This window comes from Sprattus sprattus (genome assembly GCF_963457725.1).
Source record: "Sprattus sprattus genome assembly, chromosome: 1".
Lineage (NCBI taxonomy): Eukaryota > Metazoa > Chordata > Actinopteri > Clupeiformes > Clupeidae > Sprattus > Sprattus sprattus.
The window spans coordinates 77412297-77438537 of NC_137920.1; the positions used below are offsets into that span (position 1 = coordinate 77412297).

General features: G+C 44.1%; 3 protein-coding genes across 4 annotated transcripts; all 3 read right to left on the reverse strand.

Moving 5' to 3' along the window:
* Positions 1–448: 448 nt before the first annotated feature.
* LOC308376442 (P2R1A-PPP2R2A-interacting phosphatase regulator 1) lies at positions 449–12369 on the reverse strand. Its single transcript, XM_080852769.1, has 9 exons — positions 11343–12369; positions 11036–11120; positions 10775–10834; positions 10362–10408; positions 9341–9398; positions 8566–8633; positions 4939–4994; positions 4760–4844; positions 449–4250 (listed from the first exon to the last, which is right to left on the reverse strand). Exons 1-9 carry the CDS (start codon positions 11441–11443, stop codon positions 4133–4135), a joined length of 678 nt encoding a protein of 225 aa, XP_080708895.1. The 5' UTR covers positions 11444–12369; the 3' UTR covers positions 449–4132.
* Positions 12370–14125: 1756 nt separating this feature from the next.
* On the reverse strand, positions 14126–17821 carry LOC308379524 (schwannomin-interacting protein 1). Of its 2 annotated transcripts, XM_080856701.1 has the most exons (7): positions 17731–17821; positions 17060–17311; positions 16666–16802; positions 15975–16059; positions 15658–15759; positions 15017–15134; positions 14126–14711 (listed from the first exon to the last, which is right to left on the reverse strand). In XM_080856701.1, exons 2-7 carry the CDS (start codon positions 17267–17269, stop codon positions 14611–14613), a joined length of 753 nt encoding a protein of 250 aa, XP_080712827.1. In that variant the 5' UTR covers positions 17270–17311; positions 17731–17821; the 3' UTR covers positions 14126–14610. The 2 variants fall into 2 exon arrangements, with proteins under 2 accessions (XP_080712827.1, XP_080712828.1); XM_080856702.1 differs by lacking the exon at positions 17731–17821 and having other exon boundaries at positions 17060–17712.
* A 37-nt stretch (positions 17822–17858) lies between these two features.
* Positions 17859–24752, reverse strand: LOC308379541 (uncharacterized protein). Its single transcript, XM_080856721.1, has 9 exons — positions 24644–24752; positions 24173–24373; positions 23790–24005; positions 23266–23404; positions 22233–22372; positions 21955–22007; positions 21732–21856; positions 20226–20543; positions 17859–19015 (listed from the first exon to the last, which is right to left on the reverse strand). The coding sequence occupies exons 1-9, from the start codon at positions 24649–24651 to the stop codon at positions 18695–18697; spliced, it is 1521 nt and encodes a 506-aa protein (XP_080712847.1). The 5' UTR covers positions 24652–24752; the 3' UTR covers positions 17859–18694.
* Positions 24753–26241: the final 1489 nt, after the last annotated feature.

The following is a 26241-nucleotide window of genomic DNA, read 5'->3' on the forward strand; positions in this document are numbered from 1 at the left end:
CTAAACAGATGTGACCTGAGCTGGCTAAAGCCCCACTATTAGAAAACAGGTTGTAACGACGCAAAGGTCATGGGTTCAATTCCCACGGAAACCCACTTACTGATGACATGTCTGTACTTACCTGTATTGTGAATGTGAATACAGACGTGCACATTAGCAAAGGTCACATTTAAACACATTTCCTGCATACACAATATGTTGTGGCGATGAACATGAACAGTTGCCACAATGCTGACATGGCCAAACTGCTGTTAATGTAGGCCTATAAAATGTGAATGCCAAATGAAGCACACATTTATTATTAAATTCATGATATAAGAATTTTATTATCATGATTGCATTCATATACAATATATATGTACTAAAAGTGTGCAGCATTTTTTTTCAATAAAAATGTGACATTTTTCATGTCAGTCAACTTCATCATGAGATAATTACAGGAAATGGAACGTATCTGCTTTGCTTTCAGCTTTGTATGTTACAGCATCATAAAAAATACACACAAAAAAACTCTTCTCATGACTTGGATTTTAAAAGCATTTACAACACAAAATCAACTGCCAAACATGAGGCACTGGCAGTGGTGAACGCCAAAACAAAAAAATATATATCCAGTCCTTCTTCTTCTCATGTGTGGCCTGCCATTCTTAAAGCCTTTTATACCCCTCTTTTAATACTGCTACACACATACACACCCATGATTCAATCACTGACAGATCTGCTCTTTGTTTACAAAGCTTTTAGATAACGGATCAAAAAGTAAAATTGCTATTTTATAATTTTTCTATGATATTTACAATAATCTGCCAATCAAGTTTTCCTATGGCATTTCACAATCAATTTGAATGAGAGTAACTGAAAAAGACCAGGGCTCAGCTGGGTATGTACATAAGATGGAAACACCAAGCAAGCGTTCGTATTTTCACAACGGGTCCGTAGCTCAGGGGTCCTGTGAGAGGCCTCTGGCCTGTCTGCATCCTGAAGCCAGTCATTACTGTTGGAGGTTATATTGTTGGTCGTAACCGTGACTGTTATTTTTTTACAGGCAATCCAGAAAAAATAAGTAAAAAGAAAAGAAGAAGAAGAAAAACCACAACACAAAACAAAACAAAAAAAATGACAACACTAACTAAAGGTCATGGAGCATAAAGAAAGGAAACAATAATACAAAAAAAAAAACATTCGGCAAGAAAATAGTATTCCTGTTCAAGGTTATAAAGTCAAAAAAATATTTGGCAACATTTTTGGGACTGCTACTGATGTAGGCACTGCTAAATGCTAAACAGGTGGACAACGGGCCTAATGTAATGTAATGGATTGGGAAAATGTGTTGAAATACCTGAAGATGTGAAGACATACACTATACTGCATGTTCACAGTACTGTGCAAATATTTTGCCAACAGTATTTAAAACCAAGGTAGACTATGTGCCCTAAAATGTGTGCTAAATGAAGCCAGGACTAATACAAAGTTTCGGTGCGTTTCATCTTGATTTCAAATCCTCACCTACTGGAGTTGAGGGGTGTAAAACGTTTTTATTATGCAGAGTTCTGCTATGTGTTTACACAAATACTATTCACTATTAAATCAGTGGCAATTATACAATTATACTCGTTGGCCACAGAGTCGCATTACATAAGGCCATGCAGAGACGCTGTTTTGTGCAATACTTTTTGGAATACTTTTTGGAAGTTAACTTCCTCTACTGTCTGACAACTACTGCGAAAATAGTCTTGTGCCAAAACAGGCTCCTGGGCTATGCAATCTGTGATGATAGTTTAAACATGGACCTGCTACATAAACAAATCAAGACGCTTATAAGACGTCAATAATGTTTTACTGTCCAGAACACAGTGGCTATGGACTCTAAAATCTCGTGGAGGAGTTGGTAGGAAAATGCTAACGTTGCTGGCGGTAAACGATTGATACAACAGTTAGTTTAACTGCTATATCTTTACACTTTAAACTTATTAAACTAATGGCTGCATATATTTTTGAACGATATGATTCTTCAAGTCTCAAAAGACACAAAGTAGCATGTAATAAATGAGGACTGGATTATACAAGAGATCTGATTTGATTTTAAAAGCGTGTCCTAAATGTAAGTTATCGAAGGGCAGCGTCTATGTTATTTCCTGCACAACATCAGAAATGAACCGCATTACAGTGTTTTTCGTGGAATTCTGGGTAATTTAAACATCTGATAAAAATACACAATTAATTCTGAATTCTGTATTGTGGTTTACATTTCTAAAATTTGTATTACATAGCAAACGAGTATTTGAAGAAAAGCTTGGAATGGCATACTCTAAATATATAGGCCAATATCTTAACATTTAGATTTGGGTGTTACCCTGCTGTGCCTCTGGTTGATCCTAGCAGTGCCAAACGGACTCAAAAGGTCTCCACATAGGAAACCTTTTTCTTATCTGGACATGGTCTTGAGTCATTGATACAATCTGACTTGAGAAGAGTCTGTCTTTCTACATATCTTTCTCTTCAAAGAGAGAGGAATAGAGGATAGGATAGTGGCTCAATGCCCGAACTCAACATTGTCATAACGTTGAAGCCAAACAAATAAACAAACCAACAAAAATGAAAGGATATAATTGTAAATATGATCCCCACTCATGTAACAGCAATATAGATCATCCATCAAATACTGTGCAAATAGTCAAAGTTGGAAGCAAAACAAAACAAGGTATCGCAACTAGAATCACATCTTTCGTTAATGTGAAATTTATATTCAACAAGGTCTTATGAGAGGAACAAAAAACAATCACCATCTATGTTATTCCTGAATGTGTAAGATTCTTCTCTAAGCAGCATGATACAAATGTCTACATATGAGTCATGCGCAGATCAAAGGATTATAAATACAACTCTCCGTCACAGTCTATATAGGGAAAAGAAAAACTATTTACTGTGACATTTCCGATATGTGATCCTCAAGACCACATATAATACCAAGAGTCAGGTAAATTGAAATATTACGGTTTTCTAATCCCTGATTCCCTCCTCTAGAGTACCCATAATTCCCTGACTGTGAGGCAAGATTTCCAAAAGCTGGTCCTTGGGAACCCCTCTAAAGGAACTAGCACGTCTCCCCACTGGATCCACGTCATCTTTGCGCTACTGTGAAAACAAATGCTGCAACGTAGGGGTGACGCATGAAGGACAAGTTTACGTCTAGAATTGTGTGTTCGATGATTGGGACTTTCCTATCTATGATCGACTGCCTAGCAATGCTAACCCACTGAGCCAACAGCTTGGGGTTGTCAAGGGTTCACATATATATATATATATATATATATATATTTGAGTTTTCTTATATTCACATACTGTACACGTATAAAACAAACACAGGTATAACGGCCATTACCTCTTGAGTATTTCCTCACCATTTGATTTCTGAAGGATTTAAAAAAATATCTGGACTTCGTATTGGAAGACCTCTTTGGACCATACTAGATACAGTTGCTGACAGAACAACAGAGGACATTCACTCAATTCTGTAAGGATAAGAAAGAAAAATAATTCACTTTCATTTTATACTAACGAGTGGGCTCGACATTCTAACCTTCTGCCAACAGGCCAAACAAATTAGTCGCAACTCAAATACTTCAGGTAGAGTAGTAATGTCTAATATGTAATATAATTAGACACCATATATCTTATGTCCAACTGTAGGATTCAGAGACCAAAACATGTCCGATATTTAAGTGCTATGACTCTCTTGATTCACACCCTACACATCACCACTGTACTCCACCCTTGGGATGTCATTGATGAAACATCTTGGGCGGTTCCTGATATCTCAACAACAAACTTAGGTCTTATGCTGTCTACTTCACTCTTAGACACCTGACTGATTCAAGAACTGGGTGTAGAAGAGACGGAAAGTGTCTTTAACCTTAAAAAACATTGTGCCGATTGTAAAGTCCATCTCGCTGTGATGGTATACAAAACTGATTGCCATAATGGGGGGTGGAAGCCTTCGTATCAACATGCGGCCTGAGCCGAGACCCCAGCTCTGTCTACTGCACACTGTTTAGGTAATCCTAAGTCCTGAACCCTGCTGCCGGTCGGCACCACGTCTTGGGCTGGTAGGCTGAATACATGTGTGGAGCTCCTAGATGCCCGGGTGATGGGGGGAGAATGGGGGTGGAGGGGAGAGGGATATGGGACTGTTCTGGGGGCTCGTGCACGCCGCCAACCCCCCCGCTGGCGAGCCGTCAGGCTGCGAGACACTGTGTGGACAGAATAAGATTTCACTCAATTGTTACGGCTGTGAATGTGAAATCCACCAGAACTGAATAAAGAAGAATATACATTGAATAAACAGTGTTCACTTTTACAGAAGAATATACATTGAATAAACAGTGTTCACTTTTACAGAAGAATATACATTGAATAAACAGTGTTCACTTTTACAGAAGAATATACATTGAATAAACAGTGTTCACTTTTACAGAAGAATATACATTAAATAAACAGTGTTCACTTTTATAGAAGAATATACTACATTAAATAAACAGTGTTCACTTTTACAGAAGAATATACATTGAATAAACAGTGTTCACTTTTACAGAAGAATATACATTAAATAAACAGTGTTCACTTTTATAGAAGAATATACTACATTAAATAAACAGTGTTCACTTTTATAGAAGAATATACTACATTGAATAAACAGTGTTCACTTTCATAGAAGAATATACATTGAATAAACAGTGTTCACTTTGAGATAGAGCCTCACCTGACCGTGTAACTCGTTACCCGAGCTGGTTCTGTCACTCCGGCAACAAAGAGCTTTTTGGGAGGTCCGTCAGATTCCACGCCTCCTAACAACAGCAGCCAAAATAAATCAATCATCGATGGAGAAAATAAACATTACTACTAATAACAACATTACTGACAGTTTAGTATCAAGTCTACCTTTTCTTTTCAGCGGAGTCAACGACGGCCACCTCACTGCAGAGCTGACTGAGCCCCTGTGAGTGCAAACAGTTAAGAAGTGATTCGATAAGTGATTCATGAAAAGTTCGTTTGCACGGCTTTCTGACAGCCAACCAACCCTAGGTACAACGGCTCTGCCTTATATACCTGCGATATATCAAATAGGTAGGCTGTCCGAGACCTGAGGCCATTTAATGGATGTGGGCAGAAATGTGTCTGCTGCTCCCAGAGGCCCAGAGCATCTCCCATAGCATCGCCCAGAGCATCGCCCAGAGCAGCGCTCAGAGGCCCATAGCAGCGCCCAGAGGCCCAGAGCATCGCCCAGAGCATCGCCCAGAGCAGCGCTCAGAGGCCCATAGCAGCGCCCAGAGGCCCAGAGCATCGCCCAGAGCATCGCCCAGAGCAGCGCCCAGAGGCCCAGAGCAGCGCCCAGAGCAGCGGCCAGAGCAGCTCCCAGAGGCCCAGAGCAGCGCCCAGAGCAGCGCCCAGAGCAGCTCCCAGAGGCCCAGAGCATCGCCCAGAGCAGCGCACAGAGCCTCGCCCAGAGGCCCAGAGCAGCGCCCAGAGCATCGCCCAGAGCAGCTCCCAGAGCAGCGCCCAGAGGCCCAGAGCAGCTCCCAGAGCAGCGCCCAGAGGCCCAGAGCAGCTCCCAGAGGCCCAGAGCATCGCCCAGAGCAGCGCCCAGAGGCCCATAGCAGCGCCCAGAGCAGCGGCCAGAGCAGCTCCCAGAGGCCCAGAGCAGCTCCCAGAGGCCCAGAGCATCTCCCAGAGCAGCACCCAGAGCAGCGCCCAGAGGCCCAGAGCAGCGCCAAGAGCATCGCCCAGAGCATCGCCCAGAGCAGCGCCCAGAGCATCTCCCAGAGCAGCGCCCAGAGGCCCAGAGCCTCGCCCAGAGAAGCGCCCACAGCAGCGCCCAGAGCAGCTCCCATAGCATCTCCCATAGCAGCGCCCAGAGCAGCGCTAGGGCTGAACGATTTGGGAAAATAATCAAATTGCGATTTTTCCCCAAAACATACTGTATAAACATAAGTATAAACACAAGGCATGCACTTTTTAAAGTGGCCTTATGCAGTAATTGTATTCAGGGTTAGGGTTAGGATAAGCAGTTTTACCTTAAAATAACAGCTTTGAAGAAATTGGGGCGCTACAATGACTTTTAATATGGAGAATCGCCATAGTGCCATTGCCATACCAGGGTCCGTAGGCAAATGACTGCGCTATGTAGGTGTGCCTGAAGTCGCCCGTTTTTTTACTGTCTGCCGAACTAGTAAGTAGCTTAATTCCTGTCTTGTGTTGCACTTGCTTGATGTTTAACTGTGTCAGGACAGTTGTTGACAGACTAACTAGTTTGTCATAGTGTCAAAGTAAAGAGATTTCTCTAGTTTTAGACACTAGCATCTCGCTAGCGATTAGCAATTGATCCGTTATCCTGCTTTAATCACTGTGTGCAAAATGTTCCATCTTTTTTTACACTTTGTTGTAATTGCGGACGTTACGGTTAGAAAATCGCGTTTTACCATATCGCAATTTAATCGCAAATGCAATTAATCGTTCAGGCCTAAGCAGCACCCAGAGCAGCGCCCAGAGCAGCGCCCAGAGCAGCTCCCAGAGCAACTCCCAGAGCAGCGCCCAGAGCAGCGCCCAGAGGCCCAGAGCAGCGCCCAGAGCAGCGCCCAGAGCAGCTCCCAGAGCAGCGCCCAGAGCAGCTCCCAGAGGCCCAGAGCAGCGCCCAGTGCGCCCAGAGCAGCGCCCAGAGCAGCACCCAGAGGCCCAGAGCAGCGCCCAGAGCATCACCCAGAGAAGCGCCCAGAGCAGCTCCCAGAGGCCCAAAGCAGCGCCCAGAGCCTCGCCCAGAGGCCCAGAGCAGCTCCCAGAGCAGCGCCCAGAGCAGCTCCCAGAGGCCCAGAGCAGCACCCAGAGCAGCGCCCAGAGCAGCGCCCAGAGGCCCAGAGCAGCGCCCAGAGCAGCGCCCAGAGGCCCAGAGCAGCGCCCAGAGCAGCTCCCAGAGGCCCATAGCAGCTCCCAGAGCAGCGCACAGAGCAGCTCCCAGAGGCCCAGAGCAGCTCCCAGAGCAGCGCACAAAGCAGCTCCCAGAGCAACTCCCAGAGCAGCGCCCAGAGCAGCGCACAGAGCAGCTCCCAGAGCAGCACCCAGAGCAGCGCCCAGAGCAGCGCCCAGAGGCCCAGAGCAGCTCCCAGAGCAGCGCCCAGAGGCCCAGAGCAGCGCCCAGAGCAGCGCCCAGAGGCCCAGATTAGCGCCCAGAGGCCCAGAGCAGCGCCCAGAGGCCCAGAGCAGCGCACAGAGGCCCAGAGCAGCTCCCAGAGCAGCGCCCAGAGGCCCAGAGCTGCCTATGGTCTTAGATGAGCTCAACTCCAGTGAGGCATGACAGGGTTATAATACCAGGGTTAGGAGCGCTCAAAGACTGACTTTGATTCATCATCCGGGTCACGGTTTGCAAACCACTCAACTCTTTAAAGCCAGTCTGACCCACATGACACCTCAATATCTCTATTGAGCGCAACATGCTACCACACCTGATACTCCATAGCATTCTAGCGTGTAGAGTCATTCTTACAGAATAAAACATAGACACACACAGACAGACATATACACATATGCGCATAGTGCACAAACACACACATTAAACAACAGCATAGACTGGTAGAGACCGGAACACCCCTTGGATGTAGTTTACACAGTTCCAGAAAACATCAACTCCACTCAGACAGTGTTTAAGGCAGCCCTCCCAGTATTGCACCTCTACAACTGCGCCAGAGTACTTCTGAAATCTCCCATCACGGGATCCACCTCTTCCCCCTCTATCCTCCACCTCTGCCCCCTCTCCTCTCTCTCCTCTATCCTCCACCTCTTCCCCCTCTCCTCCCTCTCCTCTATCCTCCACCTCTTCCCCCTCTCCTCTATTCTCCACCTCTGCCCCCTCTCCTCTCTCTCCTCTATCCTCCACCTCTTCCCCCTCTCCTCCCTCTCCTCTATCCTCCACCTCTTCCCCCTCTCCTCTCTCTCCTCTATCCTCCACCTCTTCCCCCTCTCCTCCCTCTCCTCTATCCTCCACCTCTTCCCCCTCTCCTCTCTCTCCTCTATCCTCCACCTCTGCCCCCTCTCCTCCCTCTCCTCTATCCTCCACCTCTTCCCCCTCTCCTCCCTCTCCTCTATCCTCCACCTCTGCCCCCTCTCCTCTATCCTCCACCTCTTCCCCCTCTCCTCCCTCTCCTCTATCCTCCACCTCTTCCCCCTCTCCTCTCTCTCCTCTATCCTCCACCTCTTCCCCCTCTCCTCCCTCTCCTCTATCCTCCACCTCTTCCCCCTCTCCTCCCTCTCCTCTATCCTCCACCTCTTCCCCCTCTCCTCCCTCTCCTCTCTCCTCCACCTCTGCCCCCTCTCCTCTCTCTCCTCTATCCTCCACCTCTTCCTCTCTCTCCTCTCTCTCCTCTATCTATCAGCAAAACAATAAAATGCCATCCCCTACTACTAGCCTTGGCACTCGTCATTCCCGGCTCTCTTGAGGACCACAATAACTCTGCCTGTGTAAATGGCAGAAAAGCAGTGAAAGTGTCAATGGCGGACACCATCTACCCTCTAACTTACCCTCTAAACCGTCTAGTTGGACTGGGAGATGAATTGGGCGTCACCCCACTGTCCAGGTTGTGGAAGCCCTAACAGAAAGCAAACGACAATGGAAATCATGAGAAAGCTACAGTGAAAACTGGAAAATCCATGTACATTTATTCGTTGAGCAGATGCTTTTATCCAAAGCGAGGAACACCAGATCAAGCTACGCTTTGCCAGGTAATTTGATGAGGGTAAGCAGCACTAAACTAGTTCTAGTCCAGTGGTTCTTAACCTGGGTTCGATCGAACCCCAGGGGTTCGTTGAGTCATTCTCCGGGGTTCGGCAGGGGTCAAGACACACACAGTATAGCCCGGGTCACACTAGCAATGTAGGGCCGTTTTTATATATACATATGTTTTGAAGAAATTATATTTTTATTTCCCCAATAACGAAGGGTTCGGTGAATGCACTGATGAAGCTTGCAAGGTTCAGTACCTCCAATAAGGTTAAGAACCACTGTTCTAGTCGAATGACATATTGAACACTCACCACTGATATGGTACAGCACTAAACTAGTTCTAGTCGAATGACATATTGAACACGTTTGGGTGTTGTCTTTTCTCTCCTCCCCTCCCCAATGTTGTGCTGTAATTCTTCCATATCTTTAGCCAGTTTCACTCTGGCAGGGGGACTGCCAATGAAAACTAGCCTTTTGGCTACAATTGGGTGCATTTACATTTTAATGTTTATTAATGCACACTGTCCCTCTTCATCAAATAAACAAATCAAATCAAAATCAAAAAACACTCACCACTGATATGTGGTCGTGCCAGTGGCTGGCCGTGGGTACAGGAACCAGTGAGGAAGCACTTCAGAGAGAAAAGGGAAAAAAAGTGTGTACTTTTTTTTACTTTCAGAGTGCGGCATCTGGACACGTGAGTGTGGGAACATTTTCTTTAATTATCAAACACAAAGTAGGAAATGATTTGAGACTCAGAGTAGCAAACTCAAATGTTTTAAAAATCGAGATGCATCGATAATCGTTTATTGGTTTAGAATTGATAATAGATAATCGGTTTAGAATCGTTGACCTCTGAATCGGAATCGAATCGTGAGGTGCCAAGAGATTCCCACCCCTATTTGGTTAGCTGTGTGGCAGAGAGGTACTTGGTTAGCTGTGTGGCACTGGGGTGCTTGGTTAGCTGTGAGGCACTGGGGTACTTGGTTAGCTGTGTGGCACTGGGGTACTTGGTTATCTGTGTGGCACTGGGGTACTTGGTTAGCTGTGAGGCACTGGGGTACTTGGTTATCTGTGTGGCGCTGGGGTACTTGGTTAGCTGTGTAGCAGTGGGGTACCTGGTTAGCTCTGTGGCACTGGGGTACTTGGTTATCTGTGAGGCACTGGGGTGCTTGGTTAGCTCTGTGGCACTGGGGTACTTGGTTAGCTGTGAGGCACTGGGTTAGCTGTGAGGCACTGGGGTACTTGGTTAGCTGTAAGGGACTGGGGTACTTGGTTAGCTGTGAGGCACTGGGGTGCTTGGTTAGCTGTGGGGCACTGGGGTGCTTGGTTAGCTGTGAGGCACTGGGGTACTTGGTTAGCTGTGTGGCACTGGGGTACTTGGTTAGCTGGGGTACATGATTAGCTGGGGTACTTGGTTAGCTGGGGTACTTGGTTAGCTGTGAGGCACTGGGGTACTTGGTTAGCTGTGAGGCACTGGGGTACTTGGTTAGCTGTGAGGCACTGGGGTACTTGGTTAGCTGTGAGGCACTGGGGTACTTGGTTAGCTGTGAGGCACTGGGGTACTTGGTTAGCTGTGAGGCACTGGGCTCACCTCAGTCTCTGGAGACTCCCTCTGAGGGTCAGTTCCATGTGCTCTGCCTGAGACAGCAAAACAAAACATCAGTGACAACACTTAACACGGCACAATCTAACTCCTTTAGGATGAAGTAATGCTTTTTCGCTGCGATAACTATAATAACAACAATTACTTAAAGCTTGTCACTTCGACATTATATACTTGAACAGGTCATTATGTATCCACATATAAGAGTTTCTGTTAATTATTATTAGTTTTATTAATCAGTAACAGGTGTACAAAAATATGCAAAGTGTGATCTAAATGAGTGTGACATCCTGTTTGAACCCGCTCACTGATGTAACACAGAACTTAGTTATACTTTCCAGAAAGGTTATTAGCCCTACCCAGCTCATCTTAAGCTGTTATAGTCTCTCAGTTCAACTCACCTGTCGCTTTTGTTCTGATCTGTCATTTGCTGATGAAAAGGGATTTGACAGAGAGAGTACCTAGGACCGGAAAAAATAAATTACATTTCAGCAAGTACATTCAGAAGGTATACAATAACTCCAATCCAAATAAGTGGGATATCTCATTTGGACAACTGTTTCTACTTCACAGTTAATCTTCAAAGTATCCGAAATCCACGTCATCCAGTTTATAATGGTAAAGTCAGAAGAATGTTATCAAAGGCAGTAAATAATGCTTACACGCGGGGGGCAACTTGGATTGACTGACACGCTACTCCTTCGATACCGGGCAGAAGAAGTAGGGCTGAAAACCGTCATACCATCACTGTTATGAGAAATGTTCATTCAGAGAAATTAAAAAATGTATTTATCAATGATAGAAATAATGACAGAGAGTGTGATGTGACCTTGCAAGCTGCGGTACCTGCACATCAATTATAATAGAATATCAGCGTGGTGCTGTATTACATAGCATAGGAGAGCAGTGTGTTGCATAGTGCAATAGATACATCGGTATGCTACAAGTCATTAAAGAGACTAGTCAAACCTGACACTGGTGATCATAGGAGCACTATTCGACCTCCGAAGAGCCCCTCCTCCGCTCCCACAAGTGGCGCCTGCGCATTGGTCAACTTCCATTCTCTCCATTTCAGATCTTCAGGCCCTAGGGCAGGCTGTAGTGCTTCCTGGACACGACGTCTCCTACACGGCTTGACTTCGTAATCAAACCCGGCGGAAGCCTGACCAGCAGGCCCTACGCTTAGTGTCCGGGGCAACTTGCAGCCACTTATTCAATGGGAAATGATCCCTTATTACTTTCCGTTCTATAGCATTTCTGCTCTTTAGGAAATAAATGACTAGATGACTGTAAAGTCGCTGTTCTTAGCTTTGCGGACAAAGTTAAGATTTCTGTTTTGCCCTTGTTTGATTAACTTCAGCCAGCTATCACTAGGCAAGTTTATGTAGCTTGCAAGCCATTAAGCGTTTCACGTCAAGTTCACTATGACTTATGCGAAGCTAGCAAACTACATGTCTGCGAGACATTGCCACCTTAGAAAAACATTTTATCATTCAACGATATTTTTTTTGAGAAATTACCATGAAGCGGTAATGATCACACATCAAATGTGGCTATTTAGCTATGTAGTTAAACTTGTCGTTGTAGTAGCTAGTTCGTCACCTACCTAGCTAACTCAATATCGCTAGTTAACGCTGATCAGTTGTTTTCGCGAAAGCCAGCCAAACAGTGGCGTACCTCCAAAGCACTGACCTATTAAATCCCGAAATTCCATCAAGAACCTTGTTTGCGCAACTTCAAAGTGTTCTCCAGTATTACTCAGCTGGCAAATTGCTTGCAGTTACCAGTTTTAAAATGATGAAATATCACACTGTCCTTCACAAATACTCCGCGATAGGGTCTTTAAATGGTTGTCAATGTTGTCATCCGAACCTAACGGGTTTCCTCTCGAAGCCAGATAGTTATATTTCACATAGTCTTAAGATTGCATCGAAATTCACTTATAAAGAAAAAAAAATGTATCGACATAGTTCGCAACGAAATAGTGGTGACTCGTCACTCATGCAACTACACCTCGCACAGGCTACAGAAGGTACTACCTTTCAAAGTTTCAAAGGTTTAAGGAGCACATCCAAGACTCAGGACCCAACGGAGTACAGATTACATTGTAAGGATTAGTACGTACCGTCTCTAAAACATCCAGTAGAAGTCCTTCATAGCATCTTTATTGTTTGCAGTCATTCAAAGTAAGCGGGATTAGCATTATAGGTAAGCAAATATAGGCCCATAACAGCCTTCATGTAGTCTAGGGGGAGGCATGCAAGGAACAATATACTTCTTTCTTTTACACCTACGTGTGTACAGTGTGGTGTTCCCAGTGCAATTGTCTGATTCAGCCTTCAGCGACTGGCTACATTTTGTGCAATATCCAACATTTTGATTTGGTTCGGTACAGTTGCAGTTCTATCCGGTAAGGAGCCCTGCTCCCCCCCACAAAACAATCACCATTCTTGGTGTGCAGACTGGCTGTGATTATGTTGTTCTTAACGATTTCGCACAAACCAGGAAAACAAATCAACAATGTGTTTGTGAAACTGGATATTCACATTATCATGCATAATTGTTTATTGGTAACATTTTAAATCGTGCCTGATTTTACTAACTGCATGAGTAGGCTACCGTGCAAAGTCAGAGACTGCACTATATTTCCCTGCTCCCCCTGGGCAATCTTCAAGAGGGGAGATCCCCACCCCCTACCCACCCCGTAGGCCTGTAGCCTACTTCTGGGGGGGAGATCTGCAGACAGTTGCCCTAGCCTGCCTAGCTCACAAACTAGAATCGGTGCGCCCACTCCGATCAGATTAATTCACCAACACGGTGACATATCATTCATGTGATGTAGGAGAGCGAAAGAAATCCGATAGGGCGAATCTCCGATTTCCGTTCCCGGACTGCTCATGTCAACGATACCTAGATCCGCAGGGACAGATCCCACAGCAGGGACAGATCCCAATAACTTGTGTACAAGGTTTTGGTAACAGGGAGAAGGAAGGCCTCTTTTAGAAAAACATTGTTTGCCACAGCTTACTACTATAGTAAGAATGCAGATGCCAATCATCATCATCATCATCATCACTTGTGCTTTGAGATCTGCTGGAGTTGCTCTTCAGCTTAAGGGTTGCCTGATCTTGTATCCGGTCAAATAACCAACATGTGTAAATTGACTGTGTGTATTTCTAAGGGAGTGTATGGTCTTTACAGTTGTGGATTCAAACTGAGTTTGTGTCACATTGTGCGGGTTGACTGACAGATTACAGATAAGTCCATATTATTATTACCAGCTGTAAGCTTTGCAATGCCTGATTTGAGGTAAATCATGTTCAGATACTAAATTATGTGGGAAAAGGTGTGTTTTGTAGAATAAACTCTGGAGTGAACAGTGGTGGCCAATTTCAGGGGCCAGCTGCTCCTTGATTTGGTTCAGAGGGCCCCACATTCCTTACTTCACCCCCCGCATCACTCTTGTCTCGAGACGCCAAAGGGAAACACAACCATTTATAAATAGCCAAGTGTGTCTTGATGAGATCTAAGTTGAAGGCATGTCTTTTAGCAAAGACATCCTCGGTCTTAATGGTATGTATAAACTCTATGGAACATGAATAAACATTCTTGAACAATTGCTGTAAAACTAACCCTTGTCTTATATTAATAAGGTAGATGCCACACAATTTTATAACTTTATAGAAAATTTAATTTATTAAATGCATAATGATATAAGACATTAACATAGTAAATTGTTATCCTTACTAAGGACAACTGTGATAGCCTAGGAACATTTGCAGCTTAAAGTTCATATAAAAATGAAATACTCTGACTGACCAAATATCAATTAAAACTGATGACAGCTTGTTTCTGTTTTGACATAGCCGCAAAAACAGCAATTTAGTTCATTATTTAACGTCCTCCTCAATATAAATTAAACAATCTTTTATAAACAAGAGGACTTACACAATAAAACTTGTGACAACAATGTAATAATTAAGTCTATATACATAGCACCCCTCTAGAGCTCCTGTTGTATTCACCTTATTATGCCTGTTAAAGCTTCCCTTCACACAAACAGGACACTGATCTGAAGATGCTTATGTCCCGTGGGGGAGCACTTGAAATGCTACATATTTGTCTCAGGGTGAACTCTTGTGAGACTGGACAGAAATGTGGGAATGCGAGATGATAACTCGCCCCCAGAAAGTAAACTGTTTGGGTTAGCGTCCTGCCCGCCCGAGTTGCTCCTTTGTCACAATGATGTCATATCCTGTACGTCCAGAAGCATAGCGTCCTGCTTTGTCTGTAGATTATCCCGCACTACGAGCTGAGAAACCAGCTGGGAACTCAGGTCTGAAAATGTAGAACAAACAAGCGGAAAGCTGAAAGATTAACAATGTGAAAGATAAAACAAATATGCAATAGAGAGACCGTTGTTTCAACGGCAGCAGATACCACTTTCATACGCACAATTTTTTTTGCCGTTCTGCTTTAAACATAAATTAAAACCATCATGAAGGACCTATCCGAGGCAAACCAAATGTAAACAGACGTTGAACAAGAATACTATTTAACACTGTCACACACCCCCATCATGCCTTCAGAGTTACATCATTGCCATAAGTTAGAACAGGAGTCTGTAGGGGATGTGAGCTCACCATGGATGTCCTGGTAGATGGACTCCCTGAGTGAGTCTAGCTGCTGCACAGAACACGTCTGGAGGTCACTGAGGTGAAGCAGCTTCCTCGTCATGGCAGATTCACTGCGAGTCCGGCGCTGGAAAAAGTGTTTCCCGCAGGGATTTATCTCAAACATCTGCGCACCACTTTCTGACAGGGTAAGTGAATAAAGGCTACGACACTGTGTCTAATAAATCAGCCCCTTGAACAACTCCCCCCTGAATGAAAACAACCTCAGATATGATGCATTACGTGTTAAATAATGCATGTTTATGACCAGTGTTATTGTAGTGGCTGACCAATGAGAAGGGCTGGTAGCTATAACCATCTGTATTGATAAATTCATGGAAGCATTCTCAGTCTCTTGATTTGTAAAATACAGTATGGGTGGATAACCACAAACAGAGCATATGGAAGATATTAAGGATATCCGGAAATGCTGCAAGTCCAGACATAGCTTAATATACTGACCACTAAAGGTCAAAGAATGTCCCAGAAAATCTAGACATCCTTCATTCATCTTAATCATGTAAACTTGCAGTATACAAACTTCGGATGAAATAGTGAAGTTGTGAAGATAAATGGCCTGCTATTTATGATGCATTCTCCATTCTTCTCACCTCCTTATCCAGCAGCTGATCCCGCAGAGTCCTCAATGCAGCCTGCACCTCCTGCTTCAACCCTGGAGACTGGCCTCCACTCGCCTCAGCCTCCTTGGAACACTTTCAGTAGGAGAACACAACAGATCCGGATAGAGCAGAGCAGAATTAAACTCATGACACCTGATGGACCATTAAGTAAAACTGATCCCTCTTATCTCATGGAACTGACTGCTATTGACTGAAATTAATAGTGGTGTCTGTGGAACTAAACTCAAGCAAAAGTCAGAAATGGATGACTGCTTTTGCAGATGTCCCCTTGAATAGAGTTTGCTTACCTCACTGCCAGATTTCTCATCCTCATCCTCATCACTCTCACTGTTATTGATGAAGCAGAGCTGAAGGTTTTTCTGACTGTTAAACCTGTAACATCGAATAAATAACCAACATCAGTATCACAGCTCAGAAAATTAGAGTGCTGGCTTTGACAAAACATTAAAACAGTCTACAAGTAAACAGTCCAAAGGTCTTCTGATCACTGCATACACACACACACACACACACACACACACACACACACACACACACACACACACACACAGATGAGGGTTCAGATAACTCTAATTCTATGCCAGGTCGGTACCGAAGCCAGGCCAGATCAATTAAAGACCCAACTGGCTGCACTTTAAATCACAGACAGGTAGAGTAGAGTGCCCAAACAAAAGGCGATTCCACGCAAGATGTGGGCCAATGTGATTGGATCAGGAGCAGTAGTGGATGTAGAATTCTTTTTCTTGGGCTGGCAAAGGGGTTCTCAACTGCATTTAGAATGAGTGTTTTAGGTGTATGGTGGATTCAGGATTGGGGTGGCGGCTAGGATGGCACGCTCCGTGACCAGGGTGGCAGCTGCCACCTGGCACCCCAGGTCCACCCCTGGAATCCGCAGAGGTTCAATAGAAGTGATTCAGACAGTCCGAACACTACTGAATTGTGGATCTGCATAAGAATAAAATACAGAAGATCCACTACCGAGACTGAATGACAGGTGAACGACATCCGCCGAAGTCGTCGTCATCTGAGTCCGCCCAGCGGCCCATATGAAACACGTTCTGCCTGTCCTCTTTCCAGCTACCAAAGACTCTCGCTCTTTCTGGTATGTTCAAAGTCTGGGAAGAAATCAGGAGACCAGTTAGCCACAATTAATTGTCTTATACCATTTGACAGAATAAAATGAGTCATTACTCTAGAAAAAAAAAATATTCTGTATGAGTATATCCGTTACTCAGTGTTAATGATAAATACGATTCATTAAACTTAAACTTGGCATTACCAGTTCTTATCAGTTCTGTATGCATTACAGCTGCAACTGTTCAGTATCCCTGGTGTTATAATATATTTAGGTTTACTGTTGTTGTTTTCCAACCTTTGCCCTCTCCCTCCTTTCCTCTTCTTGTTTTTCAAGTTCAGCAATTCGCAGGCTCAATGCTTCCCAGTGCATGATGGGAAGAGGCTCATCGTCCACCGAGGAGCCCACGTCTTGGACAGCTGCTGACACTTCTGCTGTAACCTCATGACCTGAAAGTTTGATGTCATCACTATCCCGAACTTGAGTCTTCTCTGTATCTCCCTCCATTCAGTGGTGTTTATCAAAGTCCTGGGACCCTGTTTGGCGGGGCTGCAAGGGTAGAGGGGAGTTAAAGTACAAGTAAACAGATATAAATGAACCAAGTTAAATATTAAAGCCTGAGAATAAGCGCACAACTGTTAATTCATATTCAATAAAATTGATATATTATCAGTAAAATGTAGCAAACGCTCAGTCGTAACTTCGAAACTTCATGAAGTACGCAGACTTAGATGTTACAATGTCGCAACTGCTGCCATTCCCTTTTCGCCAACATCGAGCATAACTGCACACACCCCAAAAATATCTAAGTACTCTCCCAACTTGGGAAGAAACACGGGAAAATGCACAGGCAGACAGCATGTGAATTCACAGACTACTGTCACGCGTTACACAGTATGGGAAACACAACCATTGTTTCAGTATTGTTTTCCGACCAGGGTGTGTTAAGAGATAAGATAGGCATTTACCTAGTTCAAGTGGCGCTGAATTCCTGACATCGCAGCGGCAGCTGTTGCGTTACGCCCAAAATGCCTCAAGTTTGATATCATGATGTCCAACACTAAACGAAATATAAAAAGATGTTTTTGCCTTCCTCTGGAGCAAGGAAATACCCATACCCCCTTCCCTTTCCTCCCGCCCTGTGCGCCTTCCCACTTCCCAGTCTTCCCAAGTTTTTAACATCTGTCTTTAACTGCGTAATTTCGGGGTCACCGTTGGAATTTTCGTGCTTTTTCAAGCCACGTACACAATATACATACATGAACAAAAGTCCCATAATTACACAGTATGAACAATTTGGTTGAATTTAATTTACACATAACATTTAAGACAGACGAACACGTTGACACAAAGGGTTAAGAAACAGTTAAGGTGTCCAGTTTCACAATCCTTAACTCGACTCGAAACAGATGGGAAAACTGGGATTCCTGCGTGCGCTTTTGGAAGGAGTTAATTTAGGCAATCGTTGTTAAGCCAGAACGCCGCCAGCCAATGTGTAGTCCAATAGAGAAGACTCAACAGTATGGTGCTTCCCATTATAGATGGACATTACATAGATGGACTTACATTCATCGGAAAGGCCACTTATTTAGTTTATTCAAACCACGTCTGAAAAACGTGTCTGTTAGAGCAGTTGTTGCGCAACACTTACTTGTGCAATTTAGGCCTAGACAGCGTGGGTGACTATCTGATCAATCATATACTAACTTACAATCATCTTTTAAATATTTACGTGTCTGTTACTTTCATGTTCATTTCAAGCATTTCAGTATATAAATAATTCGGGAACACGTTTGGATAAGGCTATAGACATCCATTTACCAGACGTAATCAATACATTAAGAAGTTGCCCATTTCCAAGACATGTACAATACAGGTATCAGTGAATTATCTTGGAATTTAATCACCACACTGGAATTAATGTATTTCTGTTCAGTGTGTTTTCTCTATAGATTCCCACTGGGTGTCAGTAACGAGTCGATAGTTTGCATTCCTGTACTTCAGTGGGTGTTTCTGCCGTTGTCTTGCCACCTCCTCGTACAGACTCTGTATGACTGGAGGCAGTGGTGCAAACCCCCCACTGTCAGCCAGACATTGATAGTAGCGCCACTGCTCGGACTCCATTCTCAGTAGGTGTCTCTCATGGACGCCCGTCGCTGTCTTCCTGTCCACCATGCTCTGGACCTCTCGTTCCATCTCCTCTCGAGAGGGCAGGCTCACTGTCCCATCAAGCACCGCCAAAGCAAACTGGACCTGTGGCAAAAAGTATATGTTTGTGATCTGACTCCCGACACGAACACCACGCACGCACACACACACGCACACACGCACGCACGCACGCACGCACGCACGCACGCAGACACACACATACAGGTCGACAGAAAGAGAAAGAGAAAAGGAGAGGAAAGGCATGTCAAGTTTATTTATGTAACACAATTCATACTTTATTTATTTAGCACAATTCATACAAAGTGGTTTACAGATGAGTAGATAAAAGAACATAGAAAAAAAAGAGATTAAACGATAGAGTGCATTATAAAATAACATAAAATTATAAAATATAAAAAATTAAGCAAAAGTAAAAAGTTAAGATAAAAAGTAGAGTGCATTCAAACAGTGAACAAAAAGCACCCGGGAACAGTCTAGATTTGACGCTAGGCTACAGTTGGAGCACATTTGATGAGCAGCATAGCAGCGTAGCAGCTAAAAGCTGTTACTCCACGTTATATTCTAACAGTAGTTATTACTGACAGACATGTCTCCAGTGATCTGAGAGCTCTAGCAGGTGTGTGCTGCTCAAACATATCTGGGAAGTAATTTGGTCCTGGTTGGAGGCGTCTTTGGGTACTTAGAAAGCGCTATATAACTCTAAGGTATGATTATTATTATTACTGTCTCATTTAGTGCCCATTGACTAAGCAGCAGTGCTTTAAAGTTCTGTGACGTACTGGAAGCCATTGTAAGGACTTAATATTGTAATGTGGACAAATATTTAGTTTTTTGTAAGAACTCTAGCAACTGCATTTTGTATACGCTAAAGCTGTTTGATGGTCTTTTAGGAAGAGCCTGTGAAAGGACCATTAGGCTTGGTTTATGCTCAGAGGCGCAAGCGCAAGCGCAAGCGCAAGAGGCCGCGCAAGCCCCTTGCGCGACTTTTCACGTCTTGCGTGCGTAGGCCCCTTTTTCTAGACTTGCGCCATTTTACGCAAGCCTATTGTTCTGGCGGTGAATTGCTTGGCAACACCCCCAACGCAACGCGTAAGCACCTAGCAATTCATGCTCTACGCAGAAGGGCCTTTACAGTAGTCAACCCTGCTGGAGACAAATTCGTTTTTCTATCATGTTTTGACTCAAGGCCTCTAAGTTTGGCCATGTTTTGGTAAAAAAACTGAGACTGAGCAATCTGAGCAATCAAGAAAAAGAGAAAGAGAGAAGGAAAAGAGAGAGAAAGAGAGAACCTTACCTGGCAATGGAAGTGTGGAAAGGGGCAGATAGTTTTGCAAATCCCGAAGAAGAAGAGTGACGGGTATGCGGGGGGCAGCAGGAACCTGTACAGGGGGGCCACCACATGGTCCCTGATATCTAAGTGGAGTCGCTCAGGGTGCAGAAAGGGGTAGCTGAAATTGTATCCCGTACAGAACATCAGCACCTCCGCCTCGGCCAAGGACCCGTCCTGGAACCGCACGCGGCCGTCCTCTATGACCCGGGTCAGGGGGGGGGCCTGCTGGATGCCGGGGGGCAACGGGAAGGTCAAGGCTGGCTTGCCATGGCTCAACATCACCTGAGGGGTTCACAGAGACCGAGTTTACCCAGAGATAGATGCAACATCACCTGAGGGGTTCACAGAGACAGAGTTTACCCAGAGATAGATGCCGAGTGAGGATGGGCAGGTGGCTCAACATCACCTGAGGGGTTCACAGAGACAGAGTTTGGATTGCATTTGCATTTACATTTAGCTGGCACACTGCACATCAGGAGCAATTAGGGGTTCAGTGTCTTACTCAAGGACGCTTCGAACTAGCAACCTTCTGATTAATAAACGCCAACTGATTACTAAACGCCTTCTCTACCTCCTGTACCACTGTTTACCCAGAGACAGATGCCGAGTGAGAATAGGCAGGTGGCTCGACATCACCTGAGGGGTTCACAGAGACAGAGTTTACCCAGAGATACATGCTGAGTGAGGATGGGCAGGTGGTTGATGCACAGGTAGTTCATGTGGATCACGAGGGAGATATACTTTACAGATAATATGGTGATAATATAGATAGAATATCAAATGTATATTTTTTGGCACTTGATAGAGAAAAAGGTTCTATGCCAATGATACTATTCTATCTAGGATAGGGCAAAAGAATGAGGGACATTAGTCCAATGCTTCAGGCATGTATTAAAACCAATAACAAGAAATGACAGATTCCATTCCTATATCTATAGAATGGCCATCACAGAAACTATCACTTATGTATTGTAAAAACATTCTTGAGAAAGAGAAAACTAATCTCCAGAAAAATACATACAGTGGAAAAATGAAAGGGGCATTGTGTAGGATTTAGTGCCACCTAGTGGTGAGGTTGCAGATTGCAAGCAAATGAATACCCCTTCATCATCCCTTTCTTTTCCAAATGTGTAGGATAATCTATGGTGGCATAAAAATTGGCATAAAAATGCGAATGGCTCCCTCCAAACCCAGTGTTATGTTTGTCCTTTCTGGGCTCCTGTAGAGAACATGGCGGTGCAACGTGTTGGACTCTGTGGAAGAGGACCCGCTCCCAATGTAGATAAAGATTATCCTTAGCTAACGAAAACGATTCTTAATTGCAGGTGATTATACACTTATGAGAGCATTATTATTATAATTATATTCCATTTCTGTCAATAGATCCCCCTAAATCCTACACATTGTACCTTTAAAATAAAGGTGAATGAAAAACAAAATTCACTTCCAGGAATAAAAAAAAACAATTACTTGTGCCGTTGCTTGAGCCAGCTCAATGGATATGTCCAGCCCTGATGCTCCGGCTCCAAAGACTACGACGGACTGCCCAGCGAAGGGCTCAGGCCGGCGGTAGGCATGGCTGTGCATCACCTTGCCTGTGGTGGAGGGGACAGGTGCCGCGACGGGGATTAAGGAGGTGTGAGTGTCTGCTCATTAGAGACAGAGATCTGAGAGCGGAGGACTGAAAGAACACCTTTAAAATACTGCAGCCCTGGGATAGGAGGGATGTGTGGATCAGAGTAATGCCTGGAACACAACAGCACTCTGGGTGAGAGCACTTAAAGGCCGCAGTCATGATTTATATCACTAATACCTATTATGCACAGCAATAGGCTTAGTGAAGGACATTATTTAGTTGTGTACTGACTGTATTTCTAGACAAGTCTACAAATATAGCAGTTAAGTAAATACATTTTTAATCTTGATATTATAGAGTACAATCCTTTCTATATTTAAGTGGCTATTTCTCACCCAGTACAGATGAACACAGAATCAAAGGTTTCAGTGTTCTGTGTTCCGTGTGGGTCACGTGTGGTGACTTCCCACGCCGTGGTTTTCTCTCTGTCCATCTCCATGGTGATAGGCCTCGCCTCTTCCACTGCTGTGTTAAACTGGGAGAGACACACAGCTTTACAAGACCTGCATTTCATTCCAGAGGCATCCAATGCTGCACAGCTCCAGGGGATTACTGATGGAAACACAATGACTTTTCTTGGCCAAGGACACAGACTGTTGCCCCCCCCCCCCCCCCCCACACACACACACACACACCAGCCTGGGTCTGCCAGACGACATCTAAGCTCATTTGTCAGTGGGATGTAGTCTGGAGGCCTTCAACTGAGAGAAACGCGAGAATCAAAGTTTTGGGTTGGCCAATTAGCAATTAGCGATGGCGATTAGTCGAGGATGGGTGGTCTAGGTTATCACATTAAAAGGGTGATGATTTGACAATCAGTGTTGCTGAATAACAAAACCAAACTGATATTAGAATAAGTTATAATACATGATCGTTTTGAAGTTGACCTGAATGGGAGAATTATATTCCATCACCCTCCAGTGATGCGGGGCGGCAGATGGATTCCATCACTATATGTTGGTCAACGCTTAGCTACACAGCAAAGGGCAAAGAGCCAGCTTAATGCAACACCCGTTTTTTTAACTTTCAAACTACAAACTCCCAAGGTTGACCTTTCAACACGCACATTTTCACCTTCTAATCTCTTTAATAAGTAACCCCTCCTTTTCCCATCTATTCCACTGCTGCTTGTCTCTGCTTCTTCCCTGCCTTCTGTTTTCTTCCAATAATTTCACACTTGACTCTGGAGAAGCTGAACGTGGGTTTACAGAACTTACTGCTCGCTTTTTTTTATTATTTTTTTATCTCAATTACCAATTTGCCTGTATTGTGTCTCACTTGTCAATCACTTTGCATAAGGTGTCTACCAAATGAATGAATACATGGAAATGCCCCTGAACTGGGTTTCAGACAGGAGTGTTGCAATACCTTGATGTGAGGTGTAATGGCAAAATGTTCGCAATATCTTTCCAGATATTTCTGAACATCCTGGTGAGGCAAGAACGAGGGCAGATGGGCATCGAAGGGGAAATCAGGGAACATCATCACCTCCTTGGGTAGATTTGTTCTGCAAACACGAAACAGTTGTCTGGTCATATACCTGCAGTGGTGTAGTGGTCCCTGGAGAAGTGGGTATACTCTTAATGTTTTTATGCAGCCCATACAGCACAGGATAAACGCCCTGTTTTGAGAAGTGGGTATACTCAATGCTGACTGAAAAAATAAGTGGGTATACTCTGTATACCTGCGTATACCCTGGACTACACCACTGTGTAGGGTTATATCATAATCATTATTTCTGTTTCACCCTTCACAAAATGGGATCGATTTGAGACAAAAGAAAATGACAGACATAGCCATATCGACTGTAGTAACCAACATGACATGGAAACAAAACACGTCACCTGGCAACACAAGTCTAAAAGACTCCAGAGTTTCTTTGCGAGGTTTACCTTAGATTTCTGTACATGCTACTATGGACATGGCGTCTGCCGTCTTGGGTCTCCTCGCGGTCCTCATAGAACCAAGTACCACCCACGGTTCCCGTCTGCTCGAACACCACGGGAGAAGCGAAGTGTTTAGAATGCGCCATTATGTGCCGCGCGGCACACAGACCCGCGGCCCCGGCTCCCACAACGGCCACCCGACGATTGCTCATCTCGGACGCGCTGATTAAATCAGAGAGACAGAGCGAAATAGAGAGAGAGAGAGAGAGAGAGAGAGAGAGAGAGAGAGAGAGAGAGAAAAAAAAAAGATATATTGTGTGTGTATCGTTTCGCATTCACGCTGCTGATAAGTTGCTTGAAAACTGAATAGAATATTTAGTTGTCGCTACCGTTTCTTGCAGTATGCAGTCGAGGGACTACCTTTGCTGACACTGGAGACAGGTTGAACTCTGGACTTGTTGAGGTGTTCTGTACCGTACAGGTTAATTAGTCTGGTTTTGGAGAGTAGTCGATACATCTGGCTGCATGCCCTATCTTCCATTAAGATAGATGAGAGGTTATGAGCGTTTGTCCGGCTTTCGCTGCGCAGACTGTAAAACAATTTAATACACCACAGTAGAGTAAATGGTTTGTATGAAATGAAAACAAATTCAATTTAATCAAAGTCTACAAAGAGCTGACCCACAAAGTGAAATTTAGGAATATTGCTAGTTGACAATCCCCAGCGACCTAGAAAGCGCATTACACTTCGCCTATGTTATTTAGGCTACTACAAACGTTTACAGAGCACAGAATACAGTCTCGGTTTAAGCAAAGCGGGTTTGTTTACGTAGGCCTATCCGTTTCAAACAAATGCCTACCAAAACATGGAAAGTCAAACCAAACCACAGAATTGCTTTCTCTAACTCTGGCAAACTTCATACGAGGCAGATGTTTCATTGTTCACTTAAATCCGGTGGACAACATTGCCTCCCGACTAGTTCGTCTAGAAATGAAACTTCAGTTTTTAAAGTGGTTATACGATTCGTCAGATCCACAAGCGAGGGGACGTTTACAGCTATCAAAATAAAAGTCACGCAAATGTGCTTTATAGCCTGTCATGATTCTGAATTTAAGGGTAATCATCATATTAGTACCATGCCAGATCAACCGTCCCAAATGCAAACCACCTTAAGAAGCAACAACTGAACTCTTAAATATCTAAATGTATTTGTTATTTCGTAGTCGTAGCAACTTTCAAAAACGTAAGCCTTTATGCAAACTTAAACATGGCCCATGAATGAGTTTTGTATTGACTGCAATGTCTGTGTTCCGCACTATATGTTTCGTTACGCAACTGTAAATTCCTCAGTCCCTTGATTTCTTACCTAAAAATGTGTGTGACCACAGGATGGCACTGTGGTCCCGTCTCTAGTATTACTGTGATAAATATGACCGTCAATGTATTGGCAGTTACATGTTCAGTTGATCCTGATCTCTCTTCATCTTATCGGATTCATATTCTTCCTTGTTAGGACATGCGCAGCCTGGGTAGTCCTCTTTGAAGAATGCGTCTGGAGATGTTATATGCTAACGTACAGTCCGCAGCTCCTGAGATATATTTTACAATTGATCTGGTAATGACAGAGCGCATGTCATAGACGAAGACAAGGGTGACTGACGAGAATACCTCGGGATCTCCTGGCAACACGGAGTTGGACAAACTCAGATACCTGTGTGCGCTCAGACGGGTGATCCACACCTAGCCTAAATGGACTCCGACATAGCCTGTATTTTTTCAATGTGATGTATGGAGTGCAGGCTAAATGATTACATGTACGTCTTGAGGAAATTCAGTCCACATAAAGATGAAGCACATTGTAGTCTGACGTTTGCGCGGCAATTGATTCGTCGTTCTCGGCGCATGCACAGCTCTTGCATTTCCAATCGAACACCACCTTGGCTGAGAAAAGCTGAATACAAAATTGTAAGTACAAAATGATTTCACCTCTGACAGCACTGAATACTATGGAAAACTGCTACTGAAAGAAGTTAAGGTATTCAACAACTTATTTTGGTGTAAGAGCTAACTTGAATTCTCCAGCAGCACTACACTAGAAGCTGAAAAATCATTTCCAGTCATATTGCATAATTCAGGAGATCTGGTTTCAAATTTTACATTTTAATGGCTTACGATGTTCCTGTAACATTTTGTCACACCATTTTGCTTAAATGTTCATCTGGGCATATCGACTGTAATCGTTATTATCGGCGATTTTTGCCAATCGCCATCAGTCATGTTCAGTACCATGGACAGTTTCGACATGTAATCAACCGACGAGAGGTTAAAAGGTGAAGGAAGCAAAGTTGTAATCAATTTAATTCCCTAAGCGCTATTATTGTTACCATAACCCTATGTGACAACAAGCCTATTTGCCAGTTAATGTTTTAAAAATACTCGTTTGTAATACATCACCCT

Bases quoted from the DNA above. Each gene is read 5' to 3' on its own strand.
- LOC308376442 (XM_080852769.1), bottom strand. From the start codon at position 11,443: ATGGAGAGAATGGAAGTTGACCAATGCGCAGGCGCCACTTGTGGGAGC. The intron at 11,121-11,342 runs GTTTGACTAGTC...TTCTCATAACAG, and splicing joins CCTATGATCACCAGTGTCAG to TGATGGTATGACGGTTTTCA. The intron at 4,995-8,565 runs GTAAGTTAGAGG...TTGCACTCACAG, and splicing joins CCAACTAGACGGTTTAGAGG to GGGCTCAGTCAGCTCTGCAG.
- LOC308379524 (XM_080856701.1), bottom strand. From the start codon at position 17,269: ATGGAGGGAGATACAGAGAAGACTCAAGTTCGGGATAGTGATGACATC. The intron at 16,060-16,665 runs GTAGTGGATCTT...TCGATGTTACAG, and splicing joins TCACCTGTCATTCAGTCTCG to GTTTAACAGTCAGAAAAACC. The intron at 15,760-15,974 runs GTAAGCAAACTC...TCCTACTGAAAG, and splicing joins ATGAGAAATCTGGCAGTGAG to TGTTCCAAGGAGGCTGAGGC.
- LOC308379541 (XM_080856721.1), bottom strand. The intron at 20,544-21,731 runs GTAATTGTTTTT...TGAACCCCTCAG, and splicing joins TGGCTCAAGCAACGGCACAA to GTGATGTTGAGCCATGGCAA. The intron at 19,016-20,225 runs GTAAGGTTCTCT...TTTTTGCCACAG, and splicing joins TTCCACACTTCCATTGCCAG to GTCCAGTTTGCTTTGGCGGT.